The sequence below is a fragment of the Rhinoderma darwinii genome, chromosome 13 (genome assembly GCF_050947455.1).
Source record: "Rhinoderma darwinii isolate aRhiDar2 chromosome 13, aRhiDar2.hap1, whole genome shotgun sequence".
Classification (NCBI taxonomy): domain Eukaryota; kingdom Metazoa; phylum Chordata; class Amphibia; order Anura; family Rhinodermatidae; genus Rhinoderma; species Rhinoderma darwinii.
Window position 1 is genome coordinate 66,212,655 of NC_134699.1, and position 15,947 is coordinate 66,228,601.

The 15,947-nt window shown below is 37.1% G+C and overlaps 1 protein-coding gene across 1 annotated transcript in view; it reads left to right on the forward strand.

Moving 5' to 3' along the window:
* The window catches only part of LOC142665549 (forkhead box protein K2-like), a 46,920-nt gene that overhangs the window by 19,232 nt on the left and 11,741 nt on the right, over window positions 1–15,947 (forward strand). Inside the window, exon 3 of the mRNA XM_075845254.1 lies at window positions 15,357–15,417. Within this exon, the coding sequence (XP_075701369.1) occupies window positions 15,357–15,417 (61 nt within the window). The remainder of the gene's footprint in view (window positions 1–15,356; window positions 15,418–15,947) is intronic.

Genomic DNA, 15,947 nt, shown 5'->3' on the forward strand with positions numbered 1-15,947 from the left:
GTTCACCGACTGTACCTACAGGCAGAGAAGTGTATAAATGGGACCATAAGGAAACAGGACCGATATGTCTGCTCATCCTGAGCCTTCTGCTTTGTCAATAGAATGCCAGAACTACTGTGAAGACTGACACAGGCAGAGAGGTCGGTCTCAAGTGCTATTATTTGGGCTGAGTCTACAGCTCTGTTCATCCTGAGCCTCCTGCTTCACCTAGAGAACCACAAAGGTCTACTTCCAGCTATCCTGACATGCCCATTTTACTAAACACTTGTATTTCTCATGAAAATAACAATGCTTGAAGATCTTTTCTTAGATCTGTGTTGTCGTTCCTCTGTTGTTCCTCCTGGAAAATAATATAAAATTTAACAGTGTTACCAGAGTGGTGTGCCCCTATAGTCTGAGACTGAGCACTAATTGGACTGTGTAGGGACACACCCTTAACTGGTAACACCCAGTTATTTCTAGGAGGAATAACCGAGGAAGGGCACAAGGTAAAGTTCTAAGAATAGCTTCTCATTTAATGGGGAATACAAGTATTTACTAAAAACACAAATCAGGAGAGGCGTTTTTAGTTTTGTTTAATTTTAAGACCCTCTGCCTGTATGTGTGTCAGTGGTCACTGTCGTTCTGGAATTCTATAGGTGAACCAGGATGAGCAGAGTTAGAGATACAATGATGGGAGAACAGATCAAAACAGGATGTAGATTGCGATAGGATATTTTTGTAGGATTTCTTGTGATTCTTCCGTGGGGGTTTGGAGGTTGTGTGTGAATGTGGCTTTGTGTTGGGAGATGTGCGCGGCGTCTGTACAGCGCGCCTTGCGACCCTGAGATAAAGCTGGCGGAGGGGGGTGGGGTGTACACTTTCTACTCTGTTCACTCATATAATGGGTGTCAGAAGTCTCTGCAAAGTGGCAGTCATATTTAAAGGGACCCTACATCTTTTTTTAGTTGTACAATAAAATAATTTTTGTTACGGAAACATTGTTTCTGATTTGCAACGTTTGTCAGTTCTCTGAATGCGGCCTGCAGTATAAAGAATGGAGGGTTTTTTTTTTGGGGGGGGGTTTAACCTAGTTTTCCTTGCATGTAAATACCTAGTGTATACTAGATCGCGTTGATTTTAATATCTGTGAGCTGTAGTTGTTAATGAAAGCCACCATTCTTTACACTGCAGGCTGAGTTCCACACACAGTAGAAATACGGTTTAGAATACACAGTGGCTTATTATTTTATTACAGAGACCGTACCGGTGTTATTATTATATGCCGTCCTGTGTAACACGCCTGGTTATCCGTAGCTGCAGTGTTTTGTACCGGGGGTTTCTGCTGCTGTTGACTGACTTTGAAGAACATTATTGGAAAGCGTGAGCGCAGCGCTGTGTGGTTTCTCCTGTGCAGGGCCGTACGTCGGCGTGCCTTTCCTTCCTGCTTGTGGTTTCCCATCCTCTAATGTGAAGGGGGAGGGGTATGTGTTCCTCCCAGCTGTACGCACATGTGTTGGTGATACATGTGAGGAGGCCAAAAATAGGGCTCTTGTTTACAAGAATGAGGCGGCAGTGGGCACCTTCCTGCGGTCTGTCGTACTCCATGCGTTGTGCGTACATAGGTGCTCCGGTGGCCTTTTGATTGCCTATAGCCAACATAAGCTACGTAGGGTGAGCAGCTTTAGGCTCCGGCCACGTAGGGTGAGCAGCTTTAGGCTCCGGCCACGTAGGGTGAGCAGCTTTAGGCTCCGGCCACGTAGGGTAGTGTAATTGTGTTACATGCAGGATTGACAGTAAACTGTGTAACCTCCTGGACTCTACTATGTTTATTCAGTCACGTACGCCAGGCCTCCAGCTTGACCCTATGACACCCCCCCCCCCAGTTGGCCAGTCAGCCTCTCCTAATGGCTAGCATTGTTTACCATCCCCCAGCTGTAGTCAATTCAAGTATCCACCTTTTTGGGTGGCTGACTGACCAGGGCAGGAGACGGTAGCTTTCCTGGACTGGGAAATAGTGAAAATATATAAACCCGGACCAGTATTTGTATCCTCCTCATTATGACCCGTTATAAGAAAATAAATTTTCGGTGTCATTCTAAACTGTAATTCTTGCATTCTGTTCCTGAACCAGGAGCATCAGGATGAGCTCCAGACAGGAGAGGATTTCATACTGCGGTGCGTGGAATAGTTGGAGGAGTAATGAAAATGTCAGCCGGTATATAGTGCTGTACTGGTGGCTGCCCCCTCTGGGACCTACTAGAATAGCCCTGTATATATTTACACTCCGCCGTCTTGTGGGATGCTGCGCGGCTGATGTGCGGCACATGTTACCTCACGCTTGTTTATGTTTATGGAGATGTGGTAACGAGACGCACGCCCGAGGCCGCATTACATAACTAGTCCTCCTCCCCCGTCATTATGTACATGAGGAGTCTACAGATGCAGCAGAACTAAAGCCAGCACAAGTGTCGTTACCCTGTCCCATCCATCATTACACATGCTGGTCCACACACCGCTACGCTGGGGGGCAGGTCATTGCAGTCTATTTCTCCCTGTTATCTGCTATTTTAGGCTTGGCACTGACTGACAGCAGAGTTTATTAATGGAGAGACAGAGCGCAGACAATTCTCCCCATGATCATTACTTTATATCTCCAGTGCCCAGAACGAACACTTATATTACTTGTATTTCTACTGTATTCTTGTATATAGGGGGCAGTATTATGGTAGTTATATTCTTGTATATAAGGGGCAGTATTATAGTAGTTATATTCTTGTATATAGGGGCAGTATTATAGTAGTTATATTCTTGTATATAGGGGCAGTATTATAGTAGTTATATTCTTGTATATAGGGGGCAGTATTATAGTAGTTCTATTCTTGTATATAGAGGCAGTATTATAGTAGTTATATTCTTGTATATAGGAGGCAGTATTATAGTAGTTATATTCTTGTATATAGGGGGCAGTATTATAGTAGTTCTATTCTTGTATATAGGGGCAGTATTATAGTAGTTATATTCTTGTATATAGGGGCAGTATTATAGTAGTTATATTCTTGTATATAGGGGCAGTATTATAGTAGTTATATTCTTGTATATATGGGCAGTATTATAGTAGTTCTATTCTTGTATATAGGGAGCAGTATTATAGTAGTTATATTCTTGTATATAGGAGCAGTATTATAGTAGTTATATTCTTGTATATAGGAGCAGTATTATAGTAGTTATATTCTTGTATATAGGGGCAGTATTACAGTAGTTATATTCTTGTATATAGGAGCAGTATTATAGTAGTTATATTCTTGTATATAGGGGGCTGTATTATAGTAGTTATATTCTTGTATATAGGAGCAGTATTATAGTAGTTATATTCTTGTATATAGGGGGCAGTATTATAGTAGTTATATTCTTGTATATTGGGGCAGTATTATAGTAGTTATATTCTTGTATATAGGGGCAGTATTATAGTAGTTATATTCTTGTATATAGGGGGCAGTATTATAGTAGTTATATTCTTGTATATAGGGGGCAGTATTATAGTAGTTATATTCTTGTATATAGGAGGCAGTATTATAGTAGTTATATTCTTGTATATAGGGGCAGTATTATATTAGTTATATTCTTGTATATAGGGGCAGTATTATATTAGTTATATTCTTGTATATAGGGGCAGTATTATAGTAGTTATATTCTTGTATATAGGAGCAGTATTATAGTAGTTATATTCTTGTATATAGGGAGCAGTATTCTAGTAGTTATATTCTTGTATATAGGGGCAGTATTATAGTAGTTATATTCTTGTATATAGGAGGCAGTATTATAGTAGTTATATTCTTGTATATAGGAGCAGTATTATACTAGTTATATTCCTGTATATAGTGGGCTGTATTATAGTAGTTATATTCTTGTATACAGGGGCAGTATTATAGTAGTTATATTCTTGTACATAGGGGCAGTATTATAGTAGTTATATTCTTGTATATAGGAGGCAGTATTATAGCAGTTATATTCTTGTATATAGTGGGCTGTATTATAGTAGTTATATTCTTGTATATAGGGGGCAGTATTATAGTAGTTATATTCTTGTATATAGGGAGCAGTATTATAGTAGTTACATTCTTGTATATAGGGGGCAGTATTATAGTAGTTATATTCTTGTATATAGGAGCAGTATTATAGTAGTTATATTCTTGTATATAGGGGGCAGTATTATAGTAGTTATATTCTTGTATATAGGGGGCAGTATTATAGTAGTTATATTCTTGTATATAGGAGCAGTATTATAGTAGTTATATTCTTGTATATAGGAGGCAGTATTCTAGTAGTTATATTCTTGTATATAGGGGGCAGTATTATAGTAGTTATATTCTTGTATATAGGGGGCAGTATTATAGTAGTTATATTCTTGTATATAGGAGGCAGTATTATAGTAGTTATATTCTTGTATATAGGGGCAGTATTATATTAGTTATATTCTTGTATATAGGGGCAGTATTATAGTAGTTATATTCTTGTATATAGGAGCAGTATTATAGTAGTTATATTCTTGTATATAGGGAGCAGTATTCTAGTAGTTATATTCTTGTATATAGGGGCAGTATTATAGTAGTTATATTCTTGTATATAGGAGGCAGTATTATAGTAGTTATATTCTTGTATATAGGGGCAGTATTATATTAGTTATATTCTTGTATATAGGGGCAGTATTATAGTAGTTATATTCTTGTATATAGGAGCAGTATTATAGTAGTTATATTCTTGTATATAGGGAGCAGTATTCTAGTAGTTATATTCTTGTATATAGGGGCAGTATTATAGTAGTTATATTCTTGTATATAGGAGGCAGTATTTTATAGTAGTTATATTCTTGTATATAGGGGCAGTATTATAGTAGTTATATTCTTGTATATAGGAGGCAGTATTTTATAGTAGTTATATTCTTGTATATAGGGGCAGTATTATAGTAGTTATATTCTTGTATATAGGGGGCAGTATTATGGTAGTTATATTCTTGTATATAGGGGCAGTATTACGGTAGTTATATTCTTGTATATAGGGGGCAGTATTATAGTAGTTATATTCTTGTATATAGGAGCAGTATTATAGTAGTTATATTCTTGTATATAGGAGCAGTATTATAGTAGTTATATTCTTGTATATAGGGGCAGTATTATAGTAGTTATATTCTTGTATATAGGAGCAGTATTATAGTAGTTATATTCTTGTATATAGGAGGAGCAGTATTATAGTAGTTATATTCTTGTATATAGGGGCAGTATTATAGTAGTTATATTCTTGTATATAGGAGCAGTATTATAGTAGTTATATTCTTGTATATAGGAGCAGTATTATAGTAGTTATATTCTTGTATAGAGGAGCAGTATTATAGTAGTTATATTCTTGTATATAGGGGACAGTATTATAGTAGTTATATTCTTGTATATAGGGGCAGTATTATAGTAGTTATATTCTTGTATATAGGGGGCAGTATTATAGTAGTTATATTGTATATAGGGGCAGTATTTTAGTAGTTATATTCTTGTATATAGGGGGCAGTGTTATAGTAGTTATATTCTTGTATATAGGGGCAGTGTTATAGTAGTTATATTCTTGTATATAGGGGCAGTATTATAGTAGTTATATTCTTGTATATAGGGGGCAGTATTATAGTAGTTATATTCTTGTATATAGGGGCAGTATTTTAGTAGTTATATTCTTGTATATAGGAGCAGTATTATAGTAGTTATATTCTTGTATATAGGCATCAGTATTATAGCAGTTACATTCTTGTATATAGGGGCAGTATTATAGTAGTTATATTCTTGTATATTGGAGCAGTATTATAGTAGTTATATTCTTGTATATAGGGGCAGTATTATAGTAGTTATATTCTTGTATATAGGAGGCAGTAATATAGTAGTTATATTCTTGTATATACGGCACAGTATTATAGTAGTTATATTCTTGTATATAGGGTGCAGTATTATAGTAGTTATATTCTTGTATATAGGTGGCAGTATTATAGTAGTTATATTCTTGTATATAGGGGCAGTATTATAGTAGTAATATTCTTGTATATAGGAGGCAATATTATAGTAGTTATATTCTTGTATATAGGGGGTAGTATTAGGCTATGTTCACACGGAGTATTTTGGGGGAGGAATATCTGCCTCAAAATTCCGTTTGGAACTTTGAGGCAGATATTCCTCTCCCTGCACGCCGATTTCGCGGCAATTATCGCGCCGTTTTTCGCCCGTGGCCATTGAGCGCCGCGGGCATAAAACAGCGAGAAATATGCTTTCTCCTGCCTCCCATTGAAGTCAATGGGAGGTCAGAGGCGGAAGCGCCCGAAGATAGGGCATGTTGCTTCTTTTTCCCGCGAGGCAGTTTTACTGCTCGCGGGAAAAAGACGCCGACGCCTCCCATTGAAATCAATGGGAGGCGTTCTCGGGCCGTTTTTGCCGAGTTTTGCGACGCGGTTTCCGCGTCAAAAAACTCTGCAAAATACCCCGTGTGAACATAGCCTTATAGTAGTTATACTCTTGTATATATTGGCAGTATTATAGTAGTTATATTCTTGTATATAGGGGCAGTATTATAGTAGTTATATTCTTGTATATAGGAGCAGTATTATAGTAGTTATATTCTTGTATATAGGAGGCAGTATTATAGTAGTTATATTCTTGTATATAGGAGCAGTATTATAGTAGTATATTCTTGTATATAGGAGCAGTATTATAGTAGTTATATTCTTGTATATAGGAGCAGTATTATAGTAGTTATATTCCTGTATATAGGGAGCAGTATTATAGTAGTTATATTCTTGTATATAGGGGCAGTATTATAGTAGTTATATTCTTGTATATAGGGGCAGTATTATAGTAGTTATATTCCTGTATATAGGGGACAGTATTATAGTAGTTATATTCTTGTATATAGGGGCAGTATTATAGTAGTTATATTCTTGTATATAGGGGCAGTATTATAGTAGTTATATTCCTGTATATAGGGAGCAGTATTATAGTAGTTATATTCTTGTATATAGGAGCAGTATTATAGTAGTTATAGTCTTGTATATAGGGGCAGTATTATAGCAGTTATATTCTTGTATATAGGGGCAGTATTATAGTAGTTATATTCTTGTATATAGGAGCAGTATTATAGTAGTTATATTCTTGTATATAGGAGGCAGTATTATAGTAGTTATATTCTTGTATATAGGAGCAGTATTATAGTAGATACATTCTTGTGTATTGGGGCAGTATTATAGTAGTTATATTCTTGTATATAGGAGCAGTATTATAGTAGTTATAGTCTTGTATATAGGAGGCAGTATTATAGTAGTTATATTCTTGTATATAGGAGCAGTATTATAGTAGTATATTCTTGTATATAGGGGCAGTATTATAGTAGTTATATTCTTGTATATAGGGGCAGTATTATAGTAGTTATATTCTTGTATATAGGAGCAGTATTATAGTAGTTATAGTCTTGTATATAGGGGCAGTATTATAGTAGTTATATTCTTATATATAGGGGGCAGTATTATAGTAGTTATATTGTATATAGGGGCAGTATAATAGTAGTTATATTCTTGTATATAGGAGCAGTATTATAGTAGTATATTCCTGTATATAGGAGGCAGTATTATAGTAGTTATATTCTTGTATATAGGGGCAGTATTATAGTAGTTATATTCTTGTATATAGGAGCAGTATTATAGTAGTTATAGTCTTGTATATAGGGGCAGTATTATAGTAGTTATATTCTTATATATAGGGGGCAGTATTATAGTAGTTATATTGTATATAGGGGCAGTATTATAGTAGTTATATTTCTGTATATAGGGAGCAGTATTATAGTCGTTATATTCTTGTATATAGGAGCAGTATTATAGTAGTTATATAGGGGGCAGTATTGTAGTAGTTATATTCTTGTATATAGGAGCAGTATTATAGTAGTTATATTCTTGTATATAGGAGCAGTATTATAGTAGATACATTCTTGTATATTGGGGCAGTATTATAGTAGTTATATTCTTGTATATAGGAGCATTATTATAGTAGTTATAGTCTTGTATATAGGAGGCAGTATTATAGTAGTTATATTCTTGTATATAGGAGCAGTATTATAGTAGATACATTCTTGTATATAGGGGCAGTATTATAGTAGTTATATTCTTGTATATAGGAGCAGTATTATAGTAGTTATATTCTTGTATATAGGAGGCAGTATTATAGTAGTTATATTCTTGTATATAGGAGCAGTATTATAGTAGATACATTCTTGTATATTGGGGCAGTATTATAGTAGTTATATTCTTGTATATAGGAGGCAGTATTATAGTAGTTATATTCTTGTATATAGGAGCAGTATTATAGTAGTTATATTCTTGTATATAGGAGCAGTATTATAGTAGATACATTCTTGTATATTGGGGCAGTATTATAGTAGTTATATTCTTGTATATAGGAGCAGTATTATAGTAGTTATAGTCTTGTATATAGGAGGCAGTATTATAGTAGTTATATTCTTGTATATAGGAGCAGTATTATAGTAGATACATTCTTGTATATAGGGGCAGTATTATAGTAGTTATATTCTTGTATATAGGAGCAGTATTATAGTAGTTATATTCTTGTATATAGGAGGCAGTATTATAGTAGTTATATTCTTGTATATAGGAGCAGTATTATAGTAGATACATTCTTGTATATTGGGGCAGTATTATAGTAGTTATATTCTTGTATATAGGAGCAGTATTATAGTAGTTATAGTCTTGTATATAGGAGGCAGTATTATAGTAGTTATATTCTTGTATATAGGAGCAGTATTATAGTAGTATATTCTTGTATATAGGGGCAGTATTATAGTAGTTATATTCTTGTATATAGGGGCAGTATTATAGTAGTTATATTCTTGTATATAGGAGCAGTATTATAGTAGTTATAGTCTTGTATATAGGGGCAGTATTATAGTAGTTATATTCTTATATATAGGGGGCAGTATTATAGTAGTTATATTGTATATAGGGGCAGTATAATAGTAGTTATATTCTTGTATATAGGAGCAGTATTATAGTAGTATATTCCTGTATATAGGAGGCAGTATTATAGTAGTTATATTCTTGTATATAGGGGCAGTATTATAGTAGTTATATTCTTGTATATAGGAGCAGTATTATAGTAGTTATAGTCTTGTATATAGGGGCAGTATTATAGTAGTTATATTGTATATAGGGGCAGTATTATAGTAGTTATATTTCTGTATATAGGGAGCAGTATTATAGTCGTTATATTCTTGTATATAGGAGCAGTATTATAGTAGTTATATAGGGGGCAGTATTATAGTAGTTATATTCTTGTATATAGGAGCAGTATTATAGTAGTTATATTCTTGTATATAGGAGCAGTATTATAGTAGATACATTCTTGTATATTGGGGCAGTATTATAGTAGTTATATTCTTGTATATAGGAGCAGTATTATAGTAGTTATAGTCTTGTATATAGGAGGCAGTATTATAGTAGTTATATTCTTGTATATAGGAGCAGTATTATAGTAGATACATTCTTGTATATTGGGGCAGTATTATAGTAGTTATATTCTTGTATATAGGAGCAGTATTATAGTAGTATATTCTTGTATATAGGGGCAGTATTATAGTAGTTATATTCTTGTATATAGGTGCAGTATTATAGTAGTTATATTCCTGTATATAGGGAGCAGTATTATAGTAGTTATATTCTTGTATATAGGAGCAGTATTATAGTATAGTCTTGTATATAGGGGCAGTATTATAGCAGTTATATTCTTGTATATAGGGGCAGTATTATAATAGTTATATTCTTGTATATAGGAGCAGTATTATAGTAGTTATATTCTTGTATATAGGAGGCAGTATTATAGTAGTTATATTCTTGTATATAGGAGCAGTATTATAGTAGATACATTCTTGTATATTGGGGCAGTATTATAGTAGTTATATTCTTGTATATAGGAGCAGTATTATAGTAGTTATAGTCTTGTATATAGGGGCAGTATTATAGTAGTTATATTCTTATATATAGGGGGCAGTATTATAGTAGTTATATTGTATATAGGGGCAGTATTATAGTAGTTATATTTCTGTATATAGGGAGCAGTATTATAGTAGTTATATTCTTGTATATAGGAGCAGTATTATAGTAGTTATATAGGGGGCAGTATTATAGTAGTTATATTCTTGTATATAGGAGCAGTATTATAGTAGTTATATTCTTGTATATAGAGACAGTATTATAGTAGTTATATTCTTGTATATAGGAGGCAGTATTATAGTAGTTATAGTCTTGTATATAGGGGCAGTATTCTAGTAGTTATATTCTTATATATAGGAGCAGTATTATAGTAGTTATATTCTTGTATATAGGAGCAGTATTATAGTAGTTATATTCTTGTATATAGGGGCAGTATTATAGCAGTTATATTCTTGTATATAGGAGCAGTATTATAGTAGTTATATTCTTGTACATAGGGGGCAGTATTATAGTAGTTATATTCTTGTATATAGGAGCAGTATTATAGTAGTTATATTCTTGTATATAGGAGCAGTATTATAGTAGTTATATTCTTGTATATAGGGGCAGTATTATAGCAGTTATATTCCTGTATATAGGGGCAGTATTATAGTAGTTATATTCCTGTATATAGGAGCAGTATTATAGTAGTTATATTCTTGTATATAGGAGCAGTATTATAGTAGTTATATTCTTGTATATAGGGGCAGTATTATAGCAGTTATATTCCTTTATATAGGGGCAGTATTATAGTAGTTATATTCTTGTATATAGGGGGCAGTATTATAGTAGTTATATTCTTGTATATAGGGGGCAGTATTATAGTCGTTATATTGTATATAGGGGCAGTATTATAGTAGTTATATTCTTGTATATAGGAGCAGTATTATAGTAGTTATAGTCTTGTATATAGGGAGCAGTATTATAGTAGTTATATTCTTGTATATAGGGGGCAGTATTATAGTAGATATATTCTCGTATATAGGGGGCAGTATTATAGTCGTTATATTCTTGTATATAGGGGGCAGTATTATAGTAGTTATATTCTTGTATATAGGGGGCAGTATTATAGTAGTTATATTCTTGTATATAGGGGGCAGTATTATAGTAGTTATATTCTTGTATATAGGGGGCAGTATTATAGTAGTTATATTCTTATATATAGGGGCAGTATTATAGTAGTTATATTCTTGTATATAGGGGCAGTAATATAGTAGTTATATTCTTGTATATAGGGGGCAGTATTATAGCAGTTATATTCTTGTATATAGGAGCAGTATTATAGTAGTTATATTCTTGTATATAGGGGCAGTATTATAGCAGTTATATTCTTGTATATAGGAGCAGTATTATAGTAGTTATATTCTTATATATAGGGGCAGTATTATAGCAGTTATATTCTTGTATATAGGGGCAGTATTATAGTAGTTATATTCTTGTATATAGGGGGCAGTATTATAGTCGTTATATTCTTGTATATAGGGGCAGTATTATAGTAGTTATAATATTGTATATAGGTTACACACCACAGCAGTATATACTACACACGGTCATCATGTAATGTGCAGTCCTGTGATCACTGTATATTTCTTGGTTATGTATGCGCCTGTGTTGGGGCTTTTATTATTACTGTCGGTAATGTGACTCTCTGCGGCTCGATTTACTTTTCCAGGTCCCAATCGTATCTTCCCTGACCCAATTTGCTGTAGTTAATAGAAACCAAATTAGCTCTGTCCTCAAACAGAATGAGATCAGATCATGTCCCGGCGGGCGGATGAGTGGGCGTGCGTCCTGTGTAATGAGCCGGGCCACACATGGAGCAGGGCTCGGGCTGGGAGGCCTCACGTTGCCCCCCGAGCTGTCACAGACCATACTGCTTATAAGTATATGACATCTCGTGGCTCAGAACCTTCACGCTTAGGCTACGTTCACACGCTTAACAAATAAAACGGCTGAAAATGCGGAGCTGTTTTCAAGGGCAAAAATACCCTGATTTTCAGCCGTTTTTTAAGCAAACTTGCGTTTTTTGATGAGTGTTTTTTACGGCCATTTTGGAGCTGGTTTTCTTTTGTTAATGAAAAACGTTTCAGTAAGTGACATGCATTTCTTCTTTTTATGTGGCATTTTTTTTAACGTAAAAAACGCCCAGTGGGAACAGAACGCCGTTTTTCCCATTCAAATTTATGTGCAGATGTTTCGAAGCGTTCAGCCCCGCAATTTTTGCCATTTTTCAGGGTGTTTACGGCTCGAAAAACGTCTGAAAATAGGCCGTGGGAACATACCCTCAGAATGGCCATGTTCCGCGTCCTCTCATCACGTCACTCGTTGCCCAGTGAAGCTGTTGAATTACAAACAATGTCACCACAGATCCGCGGTCGAGAGAATGAAATCTCTATAGCAACAGCTGGGCCTCTTCCGACATTATGGAAGCAGATTTTTAACCCCTTAGGGACGCAACCCGACTCGAGACCAAGAAGTAATATGTGTGGAGATGCTTTGTAGTACCTGAAGAAGGCGTTCAGACATCCACTCTATACAACTAGTTATAGAAGACTCCACATCGCCCTCTAATGGCAGGTAGGGAGTTTACATGATGACATCACTGACCTCTAAACCTATTTTGCTAACCTGAAAGAATTCTGATTCAAACATCCTGTGTGCCGGCAGATAAAAGTTGGTATTGAGTCTTCAGAGAAATGTGCTGATCTCGGGGAGGCGTAGATTCATATTGGTAAGGTCCACAGCAGCACAGAGTATTACTTATAGAGATGTGTTTGGAAGCTGTGATGCTGTCTGGCCCTGGTCCCGCTATACCATGTGCCATACGTCTTTTTACAATAGGTGACAAGCCTCTCTTAAGTCTTGTGTATGCTCAAACTTAGGCTCAAACGCAGTGTATACAGAGCCTCACCTGTGCTGATACGTTGTAGCAAACCGAGAAAATGAGATTCACTGTAGTTACGTCATAGGATTGGTCTGAACTGTAATATAAACCTACAGCTGTGAGTAGATCAGGACTGTTTTTAAGTCTGGATATAAACAAGAATGTTTCCAGTCACCACAGCAAGCAGAGATCCTGAAAATGGGAAGGAATTGAAACACAAAGTGGATATTGTGATTAAGCTTTATTTACTTAAGACTGGAATGGATCTTTTCCGGGATTAAAAAAACATGGCGGCTTTTTTTTAAAAAAGCGCCACATCTGTCCACAGGTTATATGTGGTATTGCAGCTCGGCTCCATACACTTTAATCGAACTTAACTGCAGTACTGGACACAAACTATAGACAGGCGTGGTGCAATTTTTTTGAAGAAATCAGCCGTCTTTTTTTTTTTCTAATTCTGGAGAATCCTGGTTTGAAGCTCATTGAGTCGTCGCCTTATTCCCCTGTCCCCGTTGCGAACACATGAGTTTTGGGGGCCCGGAGGAATATCCAAATTAGGTCTATGGCCTTCCGCTGTCTAAGGTGTGTGGCCGCCTTTATCTCCTCTGATTTGGATCCTTTTCTTAATCCCCCGTCTCCTCATGCAGCGGCTGAGTCGCGCCTTGTGCGGCTGAGTCGCGCCTTGTGCGGCTGAGTCGCGCCGCTTTTCTTCATCCCTTTGTGTATTTCCTCTTCTCGCTCCAGGGGAGGGGGGCACGCTAGGAATGTAAGGCGCCTGGTTTCTACAGTAACTGATTGCCACGATCTGGAGGGGCCGGCTCGGCTTCTTTTGTGCGCGTTGCCGTCTCCTCGTGAATTCCTTCACCCTTTGTGCGCATTTATTAAAGCTTCCTCTCCATCGCCGGTGGGCGTTTAGATGTGGGATTGTTGGTTTAGCATCTCAATGAAGTGCGGGCCATCGCTGTCTTTTTTACTCCCGGTTATCAGCACCAACCTGAAATGGCTGATAACAGGGAGCGGTGGATTAAATTCACCGGTTTTACCATCTATCGCTTCCCGGCTGGGAAGAGGTGGACTATGGTGTGGTTTAATGACTCCCGGCACCATGATCACAACTTTATGTCGATTATCCAGCGCGGCTTGTGGAAAGCTGGGTGACCACCTCCGATGGAGCTGTAATGGCTGCCATTAGTGGTTGTCACCCACGGCCAGTCTAACCAAGGTAACTGAGATATTTGGCTAGACTATTCTCAGCGACACAGGTCTAGTACTTCATCATGTCTACCCCTTGTCACCCATACTTTGTGGATAATGGTTCAGCCCAGAAAATGGCTGCCTCCTCTGTGCTTAAAGGGGATCTCCACCTAATTTTTTTTTAAAGTTTTTTTATAAATAGGGATAATAATTTGAGCTCCATCTCCACCGTCATTTCAGGGGCAAAGAGCTAAAGTAATCTGAGACAGTCTGGTTGCTAGGGACTGACTGCTTGACAACCACGTCGGAAATTGTCATCTATCAACCAGGGTGTCAGACAGAAGCTGAACGTGGCGGTAGTCACCCCTGTGATATTCATTTTGTTAAAAATAAACTTTGAAGAGCCCCTTTAAATGCAGGCTGTTCTTGGAGTAGTCGCAGCGGGTGCCAGTCAGGACTTTCATAGTCCCCATCTGTATGTTGTTAGATGATGCTGCGGGTGATGTGATTGTGTCCTGTGTTTATGTTATGGAATAATCTGAGCAGATCTGTGACCGCTGAACATTTCCTGGGCAGCGCGGCAGCGTTCTCCTCTCTTGTGCGGTGGAGGAGGAAGTAAACCGATCCGGCCTAATATTGCTGCGGCCTCGTGTTACTGATTCCAGCTGCGCTGTGTGCATGCCGGGGAGTTAACCTCTTCACTTCTCGACTGCAGCCGAAATGGATTCGAGCAAGATGTCCTACCGCCATTGAGGACCCAGCGCTGTACCACTACATCTTCAACGATGCATGACAGCAGAGCATGAGCTATACAGACACAGGGGCAGCAGGGAGAGCAGAGTTGCTGCAGCCTGAGACTTTGAATGCTGCTTTAGCAGGGACTGGAGTAGAAGACATAAGTAGTTGCTGATTAGTACAAGATTGTATTTTCCTGGTCCGTTCGTTCGGTCAGGACCTGTATTTTCTGGCAGGTATACAGCGGTGTCTAATGAGCAGCAGCGGATTATCCTGAGTAACTGGAGGGTTAATCCGGCATATTCAGAGGAAGTGATTAGGGGCCCCGTTTCCACATTATAATCCTGCTCTGTGATTGGCTGCTACAGTCCAAAGCTTTGTAATCTTAAAGGAAATTCCACTGACAATTGACATTAAGATCACCGGTGCAGTAATCCGTCCTAACTTCCCTGGTGAAGATATTTTTGTATATTTTTTTTGAGTATAACTCTCATCATGCTACAGGACGGCAGAGAACAGATGGAGGAGCTTTCTCCTGTTCTGTCGCCCCCTGCCGAGTACTGAGGTACTGCACTGTCAACTGGTCTGAGCACATTCCTGGCTTACTAAAAGGGGTTGTCACTTTTCAAACCAGGCGCTACAGCTACCACAGGGGTCTCACTCAGCTTTCCCAGGATCCTGAATGGTAGATCTGCCTAGTAATGTAGCCGTGGCTGTTTCCCTGCAGATTTTCTTGACCATAAGATTGTGGGATGATGAGGATCCATGTAATACTTGGTCTTGTGGGGTAAACTAAATGGTTAACCAGCTGTGCAGGGCTCCGGAGACGCGGGCCGCTCCTCTATCGTTTTCCTTCCGCCGCTCGTTGTCTTTCACTTTAGGATTAATCGGTCTGTTCCGCCGCAGAAGACGACTATTTAATACCGAGGCTTAATATCTGCTGATTCTCCATACAAGGGACTTAAAGCTGCGGCGTCTCGTCTGTAAGTCCCTGACGACGGCGCAAAAGACGAGTGCGATCTATAGGATACTATGACCAATCCTGGCAAATTAATTGGCCCAATTCGATTTTGCCCAATCATATTGGTTGTCAAA